Genomic DNA, 21521 nt, shown 5'->3' on the forward strand with positions numbered 1-21521 from the left:
GATTGAGAAATAGAGATTACAGCCCTGCATTTCAGAGTTCAACATCAGTGTTATAAAGGATATAAATGCTGTAAAGCTTCTTTTATTTATTGTGAAATTTGATCCAGTAAATTCGGAGAAGAAAATTAAGCTCTGACTAGATGATACAAATAAAATGATGAAATGTATTAGAGCTGTAGAATGAGAAAAAGGAGGAGGATCATGGAATTATGCTTATAGCTCTGGCAGTTAAAAAAGCCAGTACTTAAAGACGCTAAAAATTAATTAAGGATAAAGAGTACACAAATATAATTACATGCCCTCTAAAGAAATTTTATTTGTAATTCAGTGAAGATATCTAAAGAGGGTATTTTTTCCAGGATCATTTCATAAACTGGAGACTGTCACATAAAGTTAAACAATCTGCACCTCACAAACAGACACGTTAGCACTTTCTATTGCTTAGGCAGGATTTTGAGTTCCTTCCCTACTGCAAATTGTTCTAATACATAATAGGAAATCAATTTTTTTTTTTTTTTTTTTTTTTTTTTTCTTTTAACTGCATCAGCAGAATGTTCTAAACCTGATGTAATAAAAGGAGGAAGAGTAAAGTCTCTGGTTAAAATGACATTTGAAGTTCATGTAATGGGAATTGACAGATGTGGAAAAATGCGAAATCAAGCCTGCTTGCACATCATAATTCTGGTGTGGCTTAAGTCTTCCCATGTTACCAGCATTGTGCAGTTTATTCATAATAGCAGACTGAGGTATTATATCCAGGTAATAGTAATGACATTAATGTGAAACATAGAGAAAGATGTGATGCCTGCATGAATTCACTGCATCATACTGTAGAGCAGGTGGCTCTGACCATCACTAGATTTCTCTTGATTGCCTTTGGTAATCCTTCAGAGACAAAGACCATGTCAGCTCTTTCTTTGCAGTAGTAAAAGTCCATCTTCCCGTACTTATTTTGTGTTAAAAGATGAGTTTGTATTCTTATGAACAATTTTATTTCTGTTATTTTTTTCTTAGACAAGTAGCAAGCAGTATCTAAAGATTGCGTGGCATTTTAGATGAAGAGAGCAATACTGTTCAGCTGTATTTACTTCCCCCGCAGTTTCTAGTTCACACCAGGTCCACAAGACCAGCAGAGTCAGGTAGGTCAGGCCCCACAAGAAGGCTGATGGAGACATTTTGGCTGCTAACATTGGTCTTCTGACCAGTTCTGGCTGGGCTGTTAGGAAACTGGAGATCCTGGGTTCCCATAATATATGACATATTGCGCAAAGGCATCACTTTTCTAGCTAGGTCAGTAGCTGAGACCTTGAGTATGTACATTTTGTGACATTAGGTTGTGTTTTACCTTTGAGTGCAAAAGCTGAGAAGTGCAGTTCTCCCCGATGAAGGCTCACCTTGCCCAGCTGGAGGAAGACCTGTGAACCACGTGAAGAGGAAGCAGGGATCTTACCCTGGCAAGCAGTGCCATGCTGCAGGCCTTGTTTAGACCTTGGCCACCTGTGCCTGGTGAGGGGCCAGCCAGGCAGCGGTAGCGAGGCCCATGAAGAGCTTACTTCCTTCTGACATAGCTCCTCCAGTTGTAGAATCAGTTTGGTGATTATTTTTCCTTCTACCTAAAAAGCATTGCTTTCCACTGGTGAAAGTGGCGTACAAAGGTGAGATATTTTATCTTCCTGTTTGCCAGGTGCAGTGATTCTGAGGCTTAGGAAAGAAAAACTAATATCAGAATCCATTGGTTTGTGCACATTGAAGTAAGATTCCATCTTTTAGGAGCTTTTTAACATTGTTATTTTAAAAAGGTAAGCTCATATTTTAACATGGGAAGTTTTCAGGTAGCTTTCTGCAAGTATTACACAGGCAAATACAAAATGGCGGATGCATAAGTGTGGCTTACCTTAAAGAACACCTTTGGGACATTCGTCACTTGATTTATATCTTCAATTTAGAAATTTTAATTTTAGCAACTTTTGTTCACAAAACAATGCTGAGTTTTACAGCAATAAATAAGAAAGTTGTTCCCTCAACCACAGCTGATCACACCCATAAGCAAATCTTTCAGGCCACAGGCCATTTTGTGTTCATTTAGTAAGTTACAAAGATGCCCATCGCTGTAATATTTCTGAATCTAGAATTAGTAATTGAGAGCTATCCACATCTTGCAGTCAGTTTTGTAGGCTAATAAATTATTCCAAAGTTAACTGATATGTTCAAACTCATTAGAACAAGCGGGCATTTAATTAGATACCATGTCCTCAGATTTAACCCAAACAATAGGCTGTGAGAAAGCAGTGCTGCAACATATTTGTCTTAGAAGGAGATGTTGACTTTGGCTCTTAGCTGTTTGTTTTATTGTTCGCTGATTGTAGCAAAATGGAATAATCTGATTTGATTTTATTTGTGTATGTCAAATTATCTGAGGAATATTATAATGAAACATTTTAGGAGCATTTATTTCCAAATAAAAATATGACCAAGTAAATATGAACAGATGTCTTGTGTTTTTAAAGTCTTAGTTTGTAGAAAACCTTTGGTTTCATTCACAAGAACATTAGCATTAGTTCAGCCTGGTTGAACAAGAACACTTTATAGAAGTGTGTTTAATTGATTATTGCATCACTTATAAGCAGGAAAATAAATGTTTAGAAGCCTTTTCAGCTACTAGGGAGTACTCATAGCTGATTAGCTTGAGGAACTGCTATCTGAACAGCAGAAGGTAAGAGAGAGAGAACGATTTTTCCTACCAATTATGTGTCCTAAAGCAGATCTTTAAAGATTAACTTTAAACTCAGCCCAGTACGAGGCACGTTGTGCAAGGTACCAGGTTGGGAGAACAGGCAATGGAGGCACTGCGACATGGATACATTATTTTTTAATTTTTTTATATTTTTTTAAGGAATGTCTTCATTTCTTTCATTTGAGGTTGTTGAGAATAAACTTTTCAAGGACACAAGGAGGCTTGTTGGCTTTTTCTTTCTCGCATTCTCATTTGTATGTGAATGCTTTGGGACCTCTTCACATTGGCAGAAAACTGAGTTATATAAACTTGTGGGCCATTCCATCCAGGTACAAAAACAGACATGGAGAGAAGGATTCTCTTTTGAAATACACTTTATTCCATATTTTTATGTTTGTGAAATACAGAGAGAAGTAATGTGAAAAAGTGGATTTTATGAGAGTTCCAGAGTCCCAGTAGTGTGTGCCCCTTGACCTGTAGATGGACATAGAACTGTGGACTGAGGAACACCTGCTGTAATCCATCCTATGTAAGTGAACAAGAGGAGTCTCCAGCTTTCTCCTGCTTTTCTCCAGCACAGCATATAAATCGGGGTTGCCATCCATGCTACCTTTATCTCTTGCTCATATCCTTGGAAGTCGGGGAAGATCAAAGGAGATGCAGCAGAAATCAGTGTCGTTTTGATATGTGCTATTTCATGGCAGTTTCAGTCTGCTGACTTGGCTTGACATCTGGAAAATCAGTTCCTTGCCTCTTTTCTCCTGCTGTCCTTTCCTGGTCACTGGGCACAGCACTTACAGCTGCTGGCATTGTTCTGTCATGTGTGCCTTAGACCATGCAGTTCTTTGGTAGGGTGTTGCTGACAGAAAGTAAATAGCATCTCATTTTGTATCTTTTTATCTATATACTGCATAATTCAGCCACATAGAGACTATGAAGGTCACTCTTCTTCAGTTAAATGTGTTTTTATGTCCAAATTACCTTGACCAGAATAAAATTTCTGTCTAATGGAAAACTTTTTCTGAGTCAGAATCTCACATTGACATTCCTACAACAGTCTAAGACTACACTAGTAGTCTTATTTCCTCATTAACATTAATGACGCTTATTTCCTCATTAACAACAGAACTTTTGCCTAATGATGCTAACTACACTAGTAGCCTTAGTTTTTCTTTTCACACACTGAATCTCAGGTAGAGAAACCCATGACTTTGCAATCCATATTAATGCTGCTTGCAAAAGGCCTACGAGTTGCAGAAGGGTTATCTGTGAATCTTTCTAATTGTTGAGCCTGACCTTGCTGCAAGTTTCCTATTCCACTCTTTATTTGATATTTTTAATTTAATTCTCACAAACTTTTGGGTACTTGTGACCACAGACTGCATTCATAGGTGCATCATCTGTCGTTATGAAGACAGCAATTCTAAGAGAAAATGGTTTCGTTTTTTTTCCTTTTTCCAAGACAAAGAAACAACTTTGATGTTTTTCATGATTTCTTCTGAATCTAATACTTATTTCCTCATTAACAATTGAACTCCTTTCTAATGATGCTAACTTGATACGTAGTAGCAACATTAACATCTGTAGACAGTATGCAATGAGAATAGCAATGAGCTTTTATGCTTAATTTGTGTTAATTTTGATTTCCCATTGAGTTTTGTGGAAAAAAAAACAGCCCCCAACCATGCTGAAAATCAATACTGAAGTAGAAAAAGGAGAAAGAAAGAGTGTATTTATAGCTTTAAAGAGAGAATAAATGATAACGTGGCATGTGTTTGATTTTGGAAATTGCTTATGTTTAAAACTTGGCAGTGCAGTCCAGAGGGAGCAATAAACTCATTTAGCCCAGAGCTTCACAATTATCTCTCCTGTTCATCCCTTTCTCATGCTGAGAGCACCTTTGTCATGAAATGGCATTAGTATCATTTCTGTATCAGTCTGAAATGTAAGCGTATAGAGGAGTAGGTAGTGGCCAATATGTACCCATATAGAGATTAACAAACTTTCTTTAAGAAGTCAGTGGAAGTCAGTGCATTGTTAACTATCCTGTCGTGTTTACAATAGGCTGCTCACACATAAAGTAGATGAAAGGGAATATTTTTTCTTTTAATATATGGGAAAATTAAGGATTAAGAAACATCAATGTGTTAAGAGCAGTACTTAACAAATAGGTAAGTAACTCACTAGAATAGAATACAGACACACAATTTACTGTGAGATCCTCACATATGCATATAAACATATTTAAAGTGCTTTGTATTTTCAAGACTTGTTCCTTCAGTTTGCATCACCATTATGAACAATTAAAAAACACAATGTTCTAGATACTATGTGTACACATACATTTACTCAATACAACTGAAAAATTCAACAAGTGAGATTTAATGTCAATGTAGAATTCTATACAAGAACAAAATCATACTAAAATTATGAAAATGAAAAGGACACTATACAAAATATACCTAAAAATACATTGTCACTTCTGAAAATACAATTGTCTTGTCCACTGATTTATAGCCTTTAATAATTAACAAGATATTTTGTGAGACTTAGCTAGAAAGTACATAGTTGAATATGAAGGATGACTGTCTACATATGTTGGGAGAACACCTGTCTAGTGACTATTGAAAGTGATGTTCTTCATTGTGCTCTTTTAATAAGCAAAGCTGTATACTGTCCTGATGCTGAGACCCTAAATTAACAAGGAAAAAGCACTGTAGTGTAGCAGTGTTTCTTCCCTCAGCTCAGCTACTTCAGTGTTTCAGAAGCTTTCCTTTGTACAGTTGTCCCTGTTAAAGAGTTCACTGTAGAATAACGTGCTTCTCTGAAGCAGAGCACTTAGGAGAGACAGCTGTAATGGCCCAAGGTTTATGAGACTCTACCAGTGTGTCTGTGGTAACGGTTTGGAGCCACTGCTGCACTGGAAAAACTTTCATCAAACTCTTCAGTCCATGCTTGTTTGCTTCATAAGCAGACTCACTATGGCTCCGACTGTCATCAGGGGCTTTCCCTTATTATTTATATTTTGTTTGTTTTTGGAAATCTGCTGCATTTATCCAGGTTATTGAGGTTTCACTGCCACTGCCAGGGGAAATTTAGTGCAAGCAGCATTACAATTAAGTACTTGTACTAGGCCTCTCTACAAATGCTTGGGAAGTTCATCTGTTAACTTCATGACTCTTACTAATTGCATACTCTAGCCACAATACTACCTAAAAACATATTAAAAAATAATTAACAGAAACTATTAGGAGGCTCCTCAACACTGTTTATTCATAGACTTTCTGTATTTCCCTGACCAAGAACTAAAGCAGATCCTTAGAGCTTTTAGTCACTGTTCATCCATATCAGATGTACATATGGGGAAGAAGTGCTGTGTCACAATAAATTAACCTGTATTTATGACAATAATATTTAAAGTACATATAATAACATTTTTTCTCCAGTAGATCTATGTGTTAACTTTTACTCTGCATTGCTGTCTATTCTTGCCTGCTCAAGAGATTTCTGTGCTATAGAGGAGATGAAATTTTGAACTGTTCCGATGGTAGAAAGTTAAATGGATAGGAAGAGATGCATGTCTTAGTAAACTGACATTTAAGTCACTGTTCTTGGGGACAGAGCAATGTCCCTTACCCTGTGTGTTAGACAGCAGCAGCACTGGCATTTGAGATGACATTTTATATTTTTAATTTTTTGATAGAAGGTTTTATTTGCTACTGTAAAAATGATTGGGTCAAGGCAACTGTTGATGCTGCAGATGATCTCTGTGATTTGATAAACTGCCATTAATGTGCTTAAGCTCTCGGAGGTTGGTTGACAACAAGTTTTGTAAATTATTATCACCATCATCGTAATGTGATAAGGTGTGAAAGACACAGCAAATACAATCATAGCAGCTGAAATCAGTAAAAGAGGCCTAATAATTCTATTTTTTCTTTGCTGTCGTTTACAGAGTTGTAGTAATGCTTTGAGAGTCAACATATAGCATGTAAAGATGACTGTGACTGGAATTAGGAATCTCAATACAATCTTTGAGAGTACGAATGGCACTTCAAATTGTAAGTGCCCTCTAATGTCATCTTGGGAATTTTTGCTGTCATGCTGTCTTCTAGCTTCAATTGTGCAGAAGATCTCTGGCACTGATGCAAGAACTATGAAGATCCATACAGCAGCGGTACAAAACATGGCCTTTTCTTTGTTCCACCATGTTAATGAAGTGATAGGATGGACAGCACCTAAGTATCTATCAAAACTGATGAGTGTCAAGAAGTAGACACTTCCATAGATATTAATACTAAAAAATAGTTTTATGATGTAATAAAATGTTTGACTGAGAGAGTTGTCTGACTTCTGGAGACTATGGTATACTGAAAAAGGTGCCATGAGAATCCAAGTGAGGTCACACAATGCCAAATTAAATAGAAATATGCTGTTAGTAGTCCAGGTCTTCACGCAGTACACATAATGTCGAAGGGCAAGTATGTTGCCTAGAAATCCCACTATCAAAGTGAAAAGGCAAACCAGAATCAGCAGATAGCAGTACCACTCCAGCTTAGGATGGCTGTTGCAAATGAAAACAGTGCATGTACCATTTGTCGTCTTTCCATGGAGTAGGCCTGAAGGGGAAAAAGAGACCAACAAATTTAAAATAATAGCTAAATATACTGAATTTGCAATTCAGAACTTTTTAGTTAAATCCATTATGTTTGAACTGGTGAAATAATTCAGAATATGGTATATTCATGTGCTCCTCTATCTGAAAAAAAAAAAAAAAGCAAATTCCAAGTAGGCAATACTGAAAGCTTACTATACAGCAATGCCATCAAAGGCAGAGCTTCACGAACCTTTATAAAAACCCTTGTGTTCTGCTCTAATATTTAGTGTAGTGCACAACGCATGAGAGAAAAAAGGCATGCAGATTCCTTTTGCTGAGTAGTACATCTGTGTCTAGCTTTTCAGGAAACAGAGGAAAGAGCAGAAGGAAAATAGATGGCCACGCTCACTCCACCCGTGCTCTGACTGGCTTGGGTACCTGTACCGGGCCTAGAGGCATTTGTAATGTGGGTAGCTGTGCAGTGGTTTGAGACTGAGATCCAGAAGACAGTATCAAAACAAATCAGGTTGTGTTGAAGGCAACACCAACATTTATATCCAAGGCAATGAACAAAATGCTCTTTTGCTGTTGTGTGCTTTATTTTTGTTGGCATTCTTTTCTATTCTTTTCTAAACAGAAGTCCATGGCCAAAACCATTGTGCTTTTGATTAGGGATAGAAAGACTTCATTTTGTCTCAGTCTTTTGTTGCTGCCCAGTATCTATCAGTGCCTATTATAGATAATTTGGAATATAGATCCGTAGTGTGTTTTTCAAAGCAATGTTTTCATGCTTGCCAAGACTCACTTTTAGTCCCAAAGATTTTGAACTCCTAATTAAACAAACAAAAAACCCAAACAACCCAACAAACACATAATAAAGGCTGGAGTGTTTCAGCAGAGTGAACTGTCACCATTTTCATTTGTCATGTTTCTAGAATCTCTCTCCAAATGATAAAAGAGAACAGATTTCCCAGAAAGGCTGTGCATCTTTGGAGGCATTCAGGACCTGGTTGGATAAGGCACTGGGCAGCCTGATCTGATGGATGGCAGCCCTGCTGACAACAGGGGAATTGGAACTAGATGGTCTTCAAGGTCCCATTTGAACCCAAGCCATTCTTTGATTCAATGATTCTGTGACTCAGTGATTCTATTTTAATCTGTGAGGTCTGTCCAAATTGGAACTTTGTGTGAGGGTCATAAAAACAGCCGTTTAGAAATCAGAATCCACTACAGCACTTGATAGGAAAGTGGGATAGAATTTTACTCAGCATTTACTTACTTTACATAGAAGGAAGAGCTCCTTTCCATAATGTTATTGATGCCTTGAAAATTTTGGACCATCTTCCACTGTTAGGTTGATAGTAGTGCTTTTTTGGAACATGGTGTTTTGCTTTTGTACCTCCCTTACTATTACTTTTCCAAAGGTATGTCCACAGACATAGCTCAGGACATAACAAATAAGAACAGGGACTGCATTGGTTTGCCTTATTTATTTTGCTTTATGGCTCACCCAGATAACATACTTAGGAAAAGTTAGTTCAAACTGTCATGAATAAAATTACAAAGGAAAGTTATTTCTGTAGAAGTTCAGCAGTCAGGCAAAAGCAGTCAAATGACTTTCCAGAAAGATGGAAAGCTATGTGGTCAACTCTTGGTGTTTTTAAGAGATTGGAAACACTTACTTATTATTCAAATGTATATTCTTAAGTGTTGAAGCACTGTGCTTTAGCCTGGGGTAATGGTATTCTTATATCTTTCTCATAGCCTTTATGGATATCAAGTTTTGTATATGTATTTTTTTCTTCAACCAAAGTTTATAAGATGAAGAGATTAAATTCTTAAAAATGTAACCACCCTAATATGTACAATACCACTAAGTAACATTTGCTTTACATTGTGTTCAGTTAAAAGGAGTTTTAATATGTAAAGGAAAGTTATCTTTTTCTATGATCATCTTGGCTAAATCTCACTTGTCCTTTGAATTAAACTGTATTTATTTCCTACCTCTTTGCCTTCCTTTTAAATAATTATGAATGAAGGCACTTGATTCTAAGTATGGTGGCAGCACAAACAAGCCCTAAACTGGCTACAAAAAACATGTCTGTAGCTGCAGGAGGCAACTGTAATGCTGGGGATTCCTGATCTCATCAAACTCACGGAAGAGGACTGTAGGTCAGTCTCAACTGGAGAGACAGCTGTGCCACCTGATCCACTTTGCTGACTGTATGTATAGCCTGGTAAATGCATTATGGCAATTACAGACTCTGTACTCTTCATCACCTTGGGTTTATAGACTGTGCTCTGTCTGGAGCCACAGGGGGTTAGTTATCTGGAAGTTCTGGTACTGCATATTTTGATAAAATGAATATGGAGATAAAAATCACATCAGGAAGAATGATTGCATTTTTCTCTGTTTTCCATGCTCTTTGAAATTTCCTGGTAGGCATTTTCCTGGAATTTCATGAGCCCTGGTGTTCATATTTTGATTTTCTAAAATATTCTTAAGGTTTCTTATTTATTCATTGTATTATAATAGAGCTTAGAGACCGTAACCAGGACTGAATTTTTGAAACACTATACATTGCAGCTGGGCTGAATGAATTACAGTCTGTCAAACAGGATGGATGCAGTCAAAGAGGTTCAAATTAAATAAGAATGTTTTCCAAGATAATGTAATAAGCAAGAGAAGGACACAAACAGTTTGACTCTCAGCTCAGTGCTATAGTAAGACCTCCTGGTCTTCCATTAGAAGAATGTAAAGAATTCTCTACAAGCAATATCCAGTTTTGCTGTACCTGCATAGACATCATCACCATGCCCTGCTGTATCCTGAGACCATTAGAGCTATGCTGATACCGATAAGATCTGCATATGTGCTGCAATAAGTTTCAGGGGTGCCATATTTTAATATCAGACAATGGCAAGTTTTCTGACAGTCAGGTAAGTACACTGTGCTAATGCTCGGTTCCTTTGTTCCTAGTGACTCAGTCTATATTGTGATTAAGCTACTATTTTTTTTTTTATTTTTATTTTTTCATTAAGAAATGATGTTCATTTACTTGAAAGTTAATGAAAGCCCATTTGGCAAACGGATTGTGGTAAAGGGATAGTTAAGGCTTAAAGAATTGACAATAGTTATTAAAAAGTACTTTCAATAATTTGAAACTGTATAGGCGTTTGTATGTGCTGATCAGAATGCACAAGCTAAGTACCAAAAAAAAATGTTACTGTGGAGAATACAGGCGGGGTGAATATTTAATAAATTTTTCTCTTACCTGTTTTAGAAATGTTGCCATCATCTATTTTACAGAAGTCTAGATTCCAGGCTGTGCTTTTCTTCTCCATTAATCTCGATCTTCTAGAATTGCAATTCTGCTTTGCAAGTACTGCTTTTAATCCAAGGTTTCGGTGATATTCCATAGGCAATGGCAGCTCTTCAGAGGGCATTTGTCAAACTGCTAGAGAGAGAACTTTTATCATGATGCCCCTCCTCTCAGTCTGGCTAAATTGCTACTTAATGTAGCAGCCTCCACTTGTTTTTCAGGGAAAACCGACTCACTACAAATCCACAGTCTAGCTCTTTCTGGGGCTTTCGTTGGTTCTAGCATGAAAGAGAATGGTGGAGGGGCTTGGGGCTTGTGTGCCTCTGCACTTTCCTTCCCTGTTCTTCACTGCCAGAATTGCTGCCCCACTGCAGAAATGGCAGCTCTCACCCCACCACAGAGCTTGGATAGGAAAGGAATGGGCTGGATGAGACTGAGAGGTTCAGGAGAGGAAAGGTGGAATGGGAGTAGACATAAAGAAGGTCTGGAATCTAGGTAGGCTGAACTTATTTGTACAGGTGGGCTACAGGAAACCTAACGAAGTGAAAAACTGCTGTGTTAATGGCAGTGAAGGAGGACTGAGAGAAAAAAAAAATGAGAGAAGAAAAAAAAATGGAAGCTAAGCCATGAAAAATATGGTCCTGAAGAAAACAGGACAAAAATTTTACCTGTCCAGTGATGAGAGTAAGCAGAGCTTCTTTTTCTAGCCATAAGGCATACCTGTGTGCTCTGCAAAATGCATTTGTTGCAGAATGAAAAGTGAAGTACATCACATGATTGAGGCACCTACATTTAGGTACTCGCACACTCCTGTTTAGACCATTAATTACTGAAAATAAATAACAACAGTTGGAACCATTAAAATCCAGTATAAACTGGGTAAAGCAGGATAAGAAGAATGTTATACTGCAGTAAGACTTCATTGAGAGGACAAGAAAATCAGTCTCGCTCTGACAAAACTGTAATATTACATTTGTGAAATTACAAGAACATTGCTATGAGAAACAATCAGCTCAAACACTCCAGAGAGCAGTTAGTTCTCTGTGTTGCAGTGACAACATTTGGTGTACAGTTTTGGCTAAGAAAGTAGTAATAATTACACTGTAAGTATGGCTGTAAGTTCTGTTCTGTTTTGTGATATGGTTCATTTATGTTTTCACTTACAGGCTTAATCATTTTAGGACCTTGTTGTGGTATCATGTAGCAAAAAGGCAAAAATCCCTCCTCCCTGCTAGTCACAGAACTGAGCCGAACCAGCCCATAAACTGTTGACAAGTCAACAGTATAAGAAAGAGGATAATACTTTCTTCCATTTGATCTCATAGTAAATGATTTGTTTGTAAAATGATGAGAAGGTAGAATTTGGATCCTAAATCTGATGGCAGTTGCCTAGAGTGTATAATGGGTAAGGTCATTCTAGCTGAAAGCAGTATTATTGAGGTCTAAGCACTTCAGTGTATTTCTAGAAACTTGGACTTTTTCAGCACTGCCATTAAATGGGTGGCAGTACTCACAAAATAGGGGAACAAGGAGTTTGCACAGGACGATCTCAACTTTATTGCAGGGAGGGGTGATTACTTACTTATTTACTAACTGTATGTTTTTGTGTACTTCTGGGCTTAAGTAAGAGTAATCCTTGACTCGAGGCATGGCTTTTCCTATGGTGCCTGGAGAATCCCTTTAGTCCAGGCAATTTCTTTAATTCTCAACTGTCCTTGCAGTCATCTGCTCAGAAAATAATCTTTCTTTCTCATGAGTCCAAATGTCCTGAATCCTCCACTTCTAGTCTGTTTGTGTTTTTCACAAGCTAGACCAACGCATACGATGATTTATCGATTACTGCGTATTGTATTTGACCCAGCTTTGTCAATAGTCAGTGGAACAAGAGAGGCAACCATCAAGACCTAATGACTCTGTTTTTACTGCTCAAAAAAAACCACAAAAACCAAACCAAACGCTGGCATCAAATAACAGATATCACAGCCCGGAGTTCTTATGAAACCTCTAAGTTTGTAGACTTTTTTCTCAGAACAGTGAGCAAATGCCACGAAAGGTGTCTCTTACATTGACTTCTAGACTAATTCCATGAGATTTTCCCTGCTGTGGTGTTTGTTTTAGAAAGTTAGTTTCTAGAAAGTGGGATGGCTTACTTTACACATATGATCTTCGTGATCATCACTCCTTTCCACTTCTGCACGGATTTATAGCACTGCTATTCACCGAGTCTCAGTGTCAGCAGGTTGATGGAACTAATTCAACTGGAAGGAAAAGATGGGATTATCATTTTTTCTTGACAGGTTGTTTCCCTACTCCTTTTCACTTGTGCATACCTGCTCTGCCAGCATGAGAGTAGACTGGGTACGGGTGTTAATGATTAGAGCAAGGAAATAGTGAAGGCTGCTTAACCAGCATGTAGGATTGCATATGGTATATATAAAACCACAGCCACTTTCCAGTTAGGTACCACAGGCATGATGTGAACTCCTTCAGAGGTCCAGTTTAATGATTTAGTCTGTAGAATCAGAATGTAAATCCGTTTGTCACCAAATCAGTTTGTGGGAAACAACCTTATAGTTTTGTAGGAAATATCTCCATTCATGGCTGAACTGAAAAAGACGAGTGTGGCTGCATGATACTGAACCTGTCCTCCCCACACAAATTGGAATAATTGGCTGCAACAAGAAATTCACTGTAGTACACTATTTTGTTTGGTTGTTTTTTGGATCTTCTTTGGTATTGTGTAAACACATATTTACTGACTGACTAAAATATGGTTTCTCATAATATCCATACCACAGGTCAGTTGCTCCGTCTGAAAATGTTTCGAGAGGACCACGGGTCTTGGATGACAATGTTCTTCAGTACCATCCTCTTCCTCTTCATTTTCTCTCACATTTATAATCTATTCCTCATTATGGCAGGGAATATGAGGTAGGTTACAAAGTTTGTTTTTCTGTCTGTTTGGCTCTAGAATGTATTCCATGGGAAACTTCATATTGTGCATGAACTTGTTCTTACAGTGAGCGTGAACTTACAAAAACTGAAATGTAATAGTATTCACCATCTTTGTTTTTTCTGGATCTCTTCTTTCTGAATGTAGGTAGAATAGTAATTTCATTGATTAATTTGCCAAGAGGAAAGTTTCGGTTACAAAAAGTGGAATCCTTGCCTAATACCAACAGGGTATTCATGAACATTATGTAGAATTGGTTTGATTTGAAAGTATAAGTCAGCAAATTTGAAGTTAGGACTTAGCAAATTAGGAGTGTAAACGTTACTATTGTGTATAATCAGGAAATTCAGGGGTGAAATTGAGAGAAATCAAAACATTCAAATTTGAGTAAAGACACACTCCAAACATGAAATATGTAGTATGGTGCTATTCTGATTATGCAAAATAATGCTTTCTTATCTGATTTGTTTAAAAAATTCTTAAAAATCTGATTTTTTAATTTATTTTTCTTTTAAACTCATAAAGTGCACCAACAGGGTAACATTGAGGTTGACTGATGAACAGCTGTCTGTCCATTCTGTTTGGTTTTATTTTAATTTGAGCTTTTAATCTGAAGGTTTTGGTTTAAGAAAACTTCCTTTCTCTTATGCTCAAAATCATTGCAATTTTTGTGAGAAAATTTGCATCATTAGTCATCTAATACAGGCAAAATTAGTTAATTAGACAGAGCACAGTAGATGTGTTGTCTATGAAAAGCGAGATAGCATCTGAAGAGTTTTTAGCAAGAAATAAGAAACTCCAAATATATTTGAATTGAAGAGCAGTGTCAAATAATTGAATGACTTGTTAGAAAAATGTCAGAGGCAAGTCAACAGAATCTGATAAAGTGTTATTTAATGGACTTTTATGTCGGTCAACAAAAATACACAGTGTATGGAGTTCTCTTAACAATGAGACATAAAACAAACATTGATTGGGTGTTACTGAATGAACCTGAATGGAAACCAGCTGGGGTAATTGTGTGGTATGAAGACTAATTGTATTGATTCAAGCAAGGTGAATTAAGCAGCAGAATCACTCAGTATTTTAGAAGAAGAAATGATCAGGAAATGATGTAGTAAATATGAATAGGTGCCTAATAATAGGCAGAATAATCCTTCCTGCAGTGGAGAGGTTGGAAGCATTGCAGCTTTCTTTCTTCCCTATGTACATAGTCTGTTATTGGTACTACATTAAGATTTATATTTGGTATTTCTAAAGCTCCAGGAGCTATAACTAGCTATTAGACAAGGCATTAACTGCTTTGAAAGCTTGGCTTGTATCTGGAATCTGGAGTTCATTTGTCCTTGTCAACATTCCTGTTCCTCCTATCTGTTACACACTTCCATTAGCTGCACTGAGAAGATTGTGTGGCAGTCGTTGTCCGAGTTCATGGAAATAAGCACAGGCTATTTCTAAAATGGCTGGTGTCAGTTGATGTACTCTCACTGGGAAGTCTCTCCTTGACTGGAACTGATGCTAGCTCTAGGTTTGTCGCGATCATTTTGGGAAACTGACCATGCTGTTCTAAGAAATCACTGTGACTTTCCAAAGTGTGATGAAGGATTAGTAAAGCTGTTTTGGGTGTGCATTCCAGCAAAAAGGAATTGAGCAGATAAGGAACAAAATGTTTCAGTTTCAAACTGCACAACTTAAAACATCAGTTAAACTGAGCTGTTGGATCAGTCCTCTCAAAGTCAAGGTAGAACAATGTGCAGTACTTTTGAAAATAACATTTCTACAACAAAAAGCAAACAGTATCGAAGCCAAATGCTTCACATCAATATTATACAATGTTTTAAAGTGTGGATTCTCTTTCCTGAGTAAATATAATAGTCACGAAAGCCATTTATGGTTTATACTTCTGTCTGTGTGTTTTCACACAGTGCCTTACTGAAATGGCTGGTATCAGAGAAAATGGTATCTAAAGGAAAGGTCAGAGTTCAACTGCTGCATGAAGGTTACAGTCTATGTAGAGACAAGCTGGTCTCACACCTCTGAGATTCTGTGAAATGCGGGCACACAGAACACACATTATTTTAATACAAGGCATGTAAAAGACTTAAAATTACCTTCTATGAAACTGAGGAAAAAAAAAAAAAAGAAAAAAAAAAAGAAAAAAAAGAAAAATTGCAATTCCTAATGTATTTGTTCCTTGCTGTGTCTCTTGTTCCTGTTTGCTGCCAGGAGAGCGATTCTGCAAAGTACCTGTATGTCAGATGTTTGATATTATTACTGAACATTCCTCTGTGGCTCATGAGTAGGAAAATCCTATGTCTCTCATGTGTGTGCCTGTGTAGATGATCACAGCAGATCATTCTGAGGACTTGAGAAACCAGTGCCAGGAGTGCTCTAAAGTGCTTCTATGTTACCATTTCTAAGACAGTATATTTTACATTTGCCAAGAGTATTTTTGAAGACATTTCAGTTAATGTGTACCTCAATGTGGTAAAGTTAAAAAGTCTGAATGTATTCCTTAAAGAAAGGGTAGTTGTTGGGACTGTAGGTTGCTAGCAATTGTGAAAACTGAATAGGTTGCTGGTATTTGAACATAAGAGAGCTGCCATGAAAGTAATGACTCCTATTTTCTTAGGTTTCCCCATGACATCAGAGGTAGATGAGGGTGGTATGGCAGTAGGGACTAAACCTTCCTGTCCCTATCTCATTTTGTTTTGTTGCTGTGTGACAGATGGCAGCAGAGGGGCAGTCTGATAAAATTGGTGTCTGACATGGAAGTGTGTATGAAGCAAAAGTGTGTCATTGAATTACTCCATGCAGAAAAAAAAAAGCTCTTTTTCATTGCTGATGAAAATGCACGGCTAATGGTGGTGAAAATGCACGGCTAATGGTGGTGACTATGATGAAAAATAATAGTAGCTTTGTAGCTGAGAATTGCTCTATTAAATTGTGTTCTTGTTTACTTTGGATCTATTTCACTTTCTGTGGAAATAAATAGACATCACTTTTGAAATGACCTGTGTACATTATACAGCTATTAAGTGGGTCAATGTGTAAATATTTGAACTGATTTTATTTTATTTTATTTTGGTGACAGATTGGAATGGATTTATTATTATCATTATTATTATTATTAAAGTTTCTTTTTTTTCTTTTTTTTCTTTTTCTTTTTTTTTTTTTTTCTAGTGGTATTTCTTTTTAGGTACTTCACATTTTGTTATATTGACCCACCGCAAATTTGGTTATTGCTCTTTTAGGCAGAGTTGAACATCTGGTTGAGAAAATGTATTTGAACAGCTGTCTGACAATGATCTGTGACTATTTTTGCTTCTTATCCCCAATAACAATAAGCAGAAACCTAACTGGGCCCAAGGCCCAAGACAAAGACAGTGTTTAATGGAAAATTCTCTGTCAGGATCATGACAACCTTCTGTTACACTAAGGAAAACCAGACTGTGTAGACAGAAAAATGGAAAGTGTCAATTTTATGCATGATAGTTTAACTCAGGGCTGAAGGAAGGGTTAAAATTAAAGCGTTTGCATTCAGGCCTCATCTTACAGAGTCTGTGTCACTTAAGTGCTTAATTGTACTAGGGGACTTCTTTGCTAAGGGTGTTTTTCATTACTTACCAAGCCATTCCCAAATAGTCAAGAAGCATGAAGTGCAAACCTCAAGACATACTGGCAAGTTTGTGTTACCATCTGAAGGCATGGGAGGGTTGAGGACTTTGGTCTAACTGGTGGAAAAGATGTGGAAAAGAGAGGTTAAATGATCCAGAGGTAGAAAGGTTCCCCCATTATTTAAATGCTTTCAAGATCTGGGGAATGCAGCAGCACAATTTGGCCAAAATAGAGAAGCAGTCAACTGGAAAGCAAGACCTGTCAAGGCTGCTATGAGAACAAGACATAAAAAGTTGTTTTTTGTAAGTGAAAGTAACATTAAGGAGTGCTTCATGCTCAGGTAAGGAGAGAAGATTTATTTTACAGTAGTTACAATTCTTGGGACACAATAAAAAACAATTGTAAGGTACCAGAAAAAAATACTGTGGGGACTAATAAGCATCACAGTGGTCTATTCTTTGTTTCAGTACTGTATGTCCACAGCACCAGTCTTACACTGCATTCCAGGCTGGTATTCAGTTCCCATTTGATTTATCCCCCCAGATAGAGGGGTTCTTATCTGCAAAATGAAGCTTAATATAAATGTACAGTGCAGTGCATGAGGATTGCAGGGTGTCACAGAAAGTACTCCTGTTGTGTGGCAGACCTCTGAATTCAGGGCCTAAAGTTGTGACACTTATCAATACTTTTCAATTCAGAGGTTTGTATTTAATTTTCAGTGCCCGTTTAACCTGTCCAGCAGACTGGGGCTTTCTTACATCAGAGCACCCACCTATTTTAATCATAAGCATAGACATACACACGTTATTCAAGCCTCACATTGTAATTAGTACTATCATGACATCAACCAGATAATTTTGGTTACTGACTGAAGTCTCATCAGCTTCTGACCCTTTGCAGTGCACTCTGATTAGCTTTGTGATATTTGAACACGTAGGATGAGTCTGGCTGAGGTGCAGATGGGAAGCTGTGCTATCTCTTCTATGAAGGCACCATGCAGGGGAAGGAAAAAAAAAAAGAGTGTTGGTAGTTTGTGAGATTGCATTTTCAGTTTCCCAGTGTATTCCGAAAAGGCCCACGTGATGGCAGCAAAGGGTACAGTTTAACAGCAAAAAGCTAAATCCAGTGCAATTCTGTCTCTTTATTTATTTATTCTGAATTTTTGTGTGTTCAGCTTCACGGACCTTAATTTATATTGTTTTCCTTTGATGGAATTCTGAGTCTTCAGCTGTGCAGGAACTATCCCTTATTTTTCTCTTTTCTTTATAATTTTATGTGCTGAACATGTTGAGATAATCTAAATAGGTACCAAAATGTATTGACATTTTTCCAACCGTATTGCATTTCAGTGGAGAACATATGGCCTAAAGGAAACCTCTGCTCTTCTTTGGGAGCCTGTGTTGGCAAATAGTGCCCTGATGTTTAAAATTGTTGCACAGTGATTTATTTTTCATGTGACATCCAAAAGTCAGAGTTGTAACTGCTTCTCTCCCAAATGTCAGCTGTCTTAAATGAATCAATTTTCAGCTCGCCACTGGATGCTGAGATGCATCATTACTCAACTTATCAAAGTGTCATCACAGTTGCAGAAGCCAGCTATTTTTCTGTTGCTAATTGTGACATTACAATGGCTGTAATACAGGTTGTTAGGATTGTCTGTTAGGACTCTGTTTAAGTGGTTAAATGATTTGGGATCCAACTCCAAAGATTCTGTAGTTGAAGAATATATAGGAAGAGAGCTTGTATTTCATTTAACAAGCTGAAGCAAGTAAGCAGATATATATATTTTAAACAAACAAACAAACAAACACATTAATAGTTTTCCATCGAATACTTTACCTTTGTCTGGAATCATTGCAGTTCTGCTTCCTTTTTTTTTTTTTTTTTTTTTTTTTTTTTTCTTTTTTTGACAAGTTTTAAGAACAAATAGGAATATGTTTTACTAACTACTGTTATATACTGTTAATATTGACAGCAACATTACAAAACCACGACACTGTTCTATAGAACTTCAGGGTTCGTGGTGGATCCGTATTAGCCTTCCAGACCACCTTCATAGACCTGTTTAATGATGTTTATGTTGGTGCATCCTATGTCTGAATCTGTTACAGTCAGATTTTTATACCACAGTCATCTTAGATGGCAAAACATAAACTGTTTTGTTTCACTGTACTCTGTTGTTAAAGCACTCAACTAGAGACAAGATCTTAATATTTGTCCCTACTCAATGGATAAGGATTGTTGTGTTACACTATGACTTTCAGAACTTTCAAGCTTTTGCGGACTGCCAGAAGGATGGATTTCAAAGCCATAAGTCTGCTGTACTATTCTCAGAGACTCATCCTTTGTGGGCACTGTGAGTCCTTCCCAGAGAGTATGCAGAAAATGAGGACACCTTTGGAAGACACATAGGCTAACAGAGGCTGCAACAGATGTACCCTGTGTGAAGATATACAGAAGAGCAGAAAGTTGTAAGAATACAACTTTTGCAATTCTGCTCCAAGAAAAACAGATGGCTGCAGTCTTTAAGTGCTCTTCAGGTGAAGCTTTTTATTGCAGGTTCTCATGCTAGCTGAGATCCTAAGGCACAGGTGTCTAGGGAGAGTGCATGAGCAAAAGAAACCATGTTTTCTAAGGAGCTGTGATTGAAGAGTCTCTTGAGTCAACATCAGTACGTGAAAATCGAAGTTTACTTAATTTTTTTCCAAACAAGTTCGAGTTGCTTTAACCTTTATAGCTACATATACTCTCAGCCATATCACCTGGTAAAAAGCAGCTCTTGGTTCCATGTGATAAATCTGCCATATTACTTCTATCTTCTGTTAAGTATGCTTCAACAGGCTGCTGTTTTTCCTGAGCAAGGAAGCACCAGAGCAAAAAAGAAAAAAGAAAAGTTTAGTTTAGCTGTAATTAGAAGATGGTAGTTCTGAAATCCTCTTGAAAAGCTGAAAAATTAATTCCCCAGCCCACACTCTTGATGCAAGCAGAGGACAATCAGATCTCTGAATGACTGCAATAGAATCCTCACCGAACCTGGGCTGGGTGGATGTAAAGGAAGATATCAAAGAGAACCCTTATTCATAAAGAAATCTAGAGATCCTGCTTGTTCTCAGAAAGATCACAGCCAAAAAAAGCCTGTGGTACAGTCGGAGCTGTGTTATTATAAGGCATGATGCAGGTAGATCAGTCTGAAAGCCATACCGATCAGTGATGGAATGACTGAAAATTATCCAAGCCAAACCATTTTCCTGTTAATTCTGTGAGGTAGTTTATGCCAAACCTTGGAAATCTAAGTGATAGAAATCAGTTTTAGAAAGAGTTCTCCATCAAGACATAGGCAGAGGACCCAGGCTGGCAGTTGGGTACATGTGCTTACCACCTGCATTAGTTTCAGGGGTTGATAAGTGCTCAGGCAAGAACTACAGTGGTTGTGCTATTCTATAAATCCCGCTTCTTTAAGAGCTTTTTCCCCATTCTGGTGTTAATGGCTGGTTTTAAGAAGGTTGTCCCTGATCAGAGATGCCAGTGGGAAGAACTGTAAGTGCTGAATGTGGCCAGACCTGTTAGCTATGAGCAGGAGCTACAAAGGGTGCTGGCGGCTGTCCTGGGAAAAGCTTGTGAGGGACAGCGGCCTGTCCAGCACCTGAGGGGCAGCAGGTTGGATGGAGAAGCAAGTAGCCTTGTGGCTGTGACACAAATGTTGCTTTGGTGACACTGATGTGACTTTGGGGGTATCTGATGGCTGTGTAGACTGATTCCCCTTTCCTCCTTTGCAATATAAACTTACTGTGCTGTATATAACTAAATGAATTGATCATGGCATTGTGTAGTTGTGCCTTAAGCAAAAGTTCACATATACCACTGTTATGTATTTCATATTTTCTTTCTTTTTTTTTTTTTTAATTTTTTTTTTTTTTTTATTAGAAGTATTACGATTGAAGTAAAACAAATCCACAATTGAAAACACACAGTAAATTTACCCGTTTTTGATGTGTTCTCATTCATCTCAGGGGAAAAAAAAAGACACATTTTTCCTCTGCCCATCCTGCGGGTACTCACTGACAAGTATTTTCCTTTGTGAAGGGACAGGTAATGGCTATGGCATTGCTTTGTTTTTTTCATATCACTCTGGATTGAATTGATGCGTAGACACAGATAGTGCATTACTTTAATTACACTATGACACGAAGACTGAAATGCTTTGCTCTAACACAAATTGTTGAGTTCTACAGGGCAAAAAAAAAAAAAAAAAAGCAATCCCTGTCTGATGTTAGTAGGATCGTGGCAGCTCATGAT

The 21521-nt window shown here is 37.5% G+C and overlaps 2 protein-coding genes across 3 annotated transcripts in view; one reads left to right on the top strand and one right to left on the bottom strand.

The window, feature by feature from the left end:
• TMEM117 (transmembrane protein 117) overlaps positions 1–21521 on the top strand; it is a 194972-nt gene that overhangs the window by 19126 nt on the left and 154325 nt on the right. For both annotated transcript variants that reach the window (XM_072333610.1, XM_072333601.1), the window contains exon 3: positions 13453–13585. In XM_072333610.1, coding sequence (XP_072189711.1) covers positions 13453–13585 — 133 coding nt within the window. The remainder of the gene's footprint in view (positions 1–13452; positions 13586–21521) is intronic.
• LOC140250715 (P2Y purinoceptor 1-like) lies at positions 6332–10676 on the bottom strand. Its single transcript, XM_072333621.1, has 2 exons — positions 10607–10676; positions 6332–7353 (listed from the first exon to the last, which is right to left on the bottom strand). The coding sequence occupies exons 1-2, from the start codon at positions 10674–10676 to the stop codon at positions 6332–6334; spliced, it is 1092 nt and encodes a 363-aa protein (XP_072189722.1).

The sequence above is a fragment of the Excalfactoria chinensis genome, chromosome 1, assembly GCF_039878825.1.
Source record: "Excalfactoria chinensis isolate bCotChi1 chromosome 1, bCotChi1.hap2, whole genome shotgun sequence".
Classification (NCBI taxonomy): Eukaryota; Metazoa; Chordata; class Aves; order Galliformes; family Phasianidae; genus Excalfactoria; species Excalfactoria chinensis.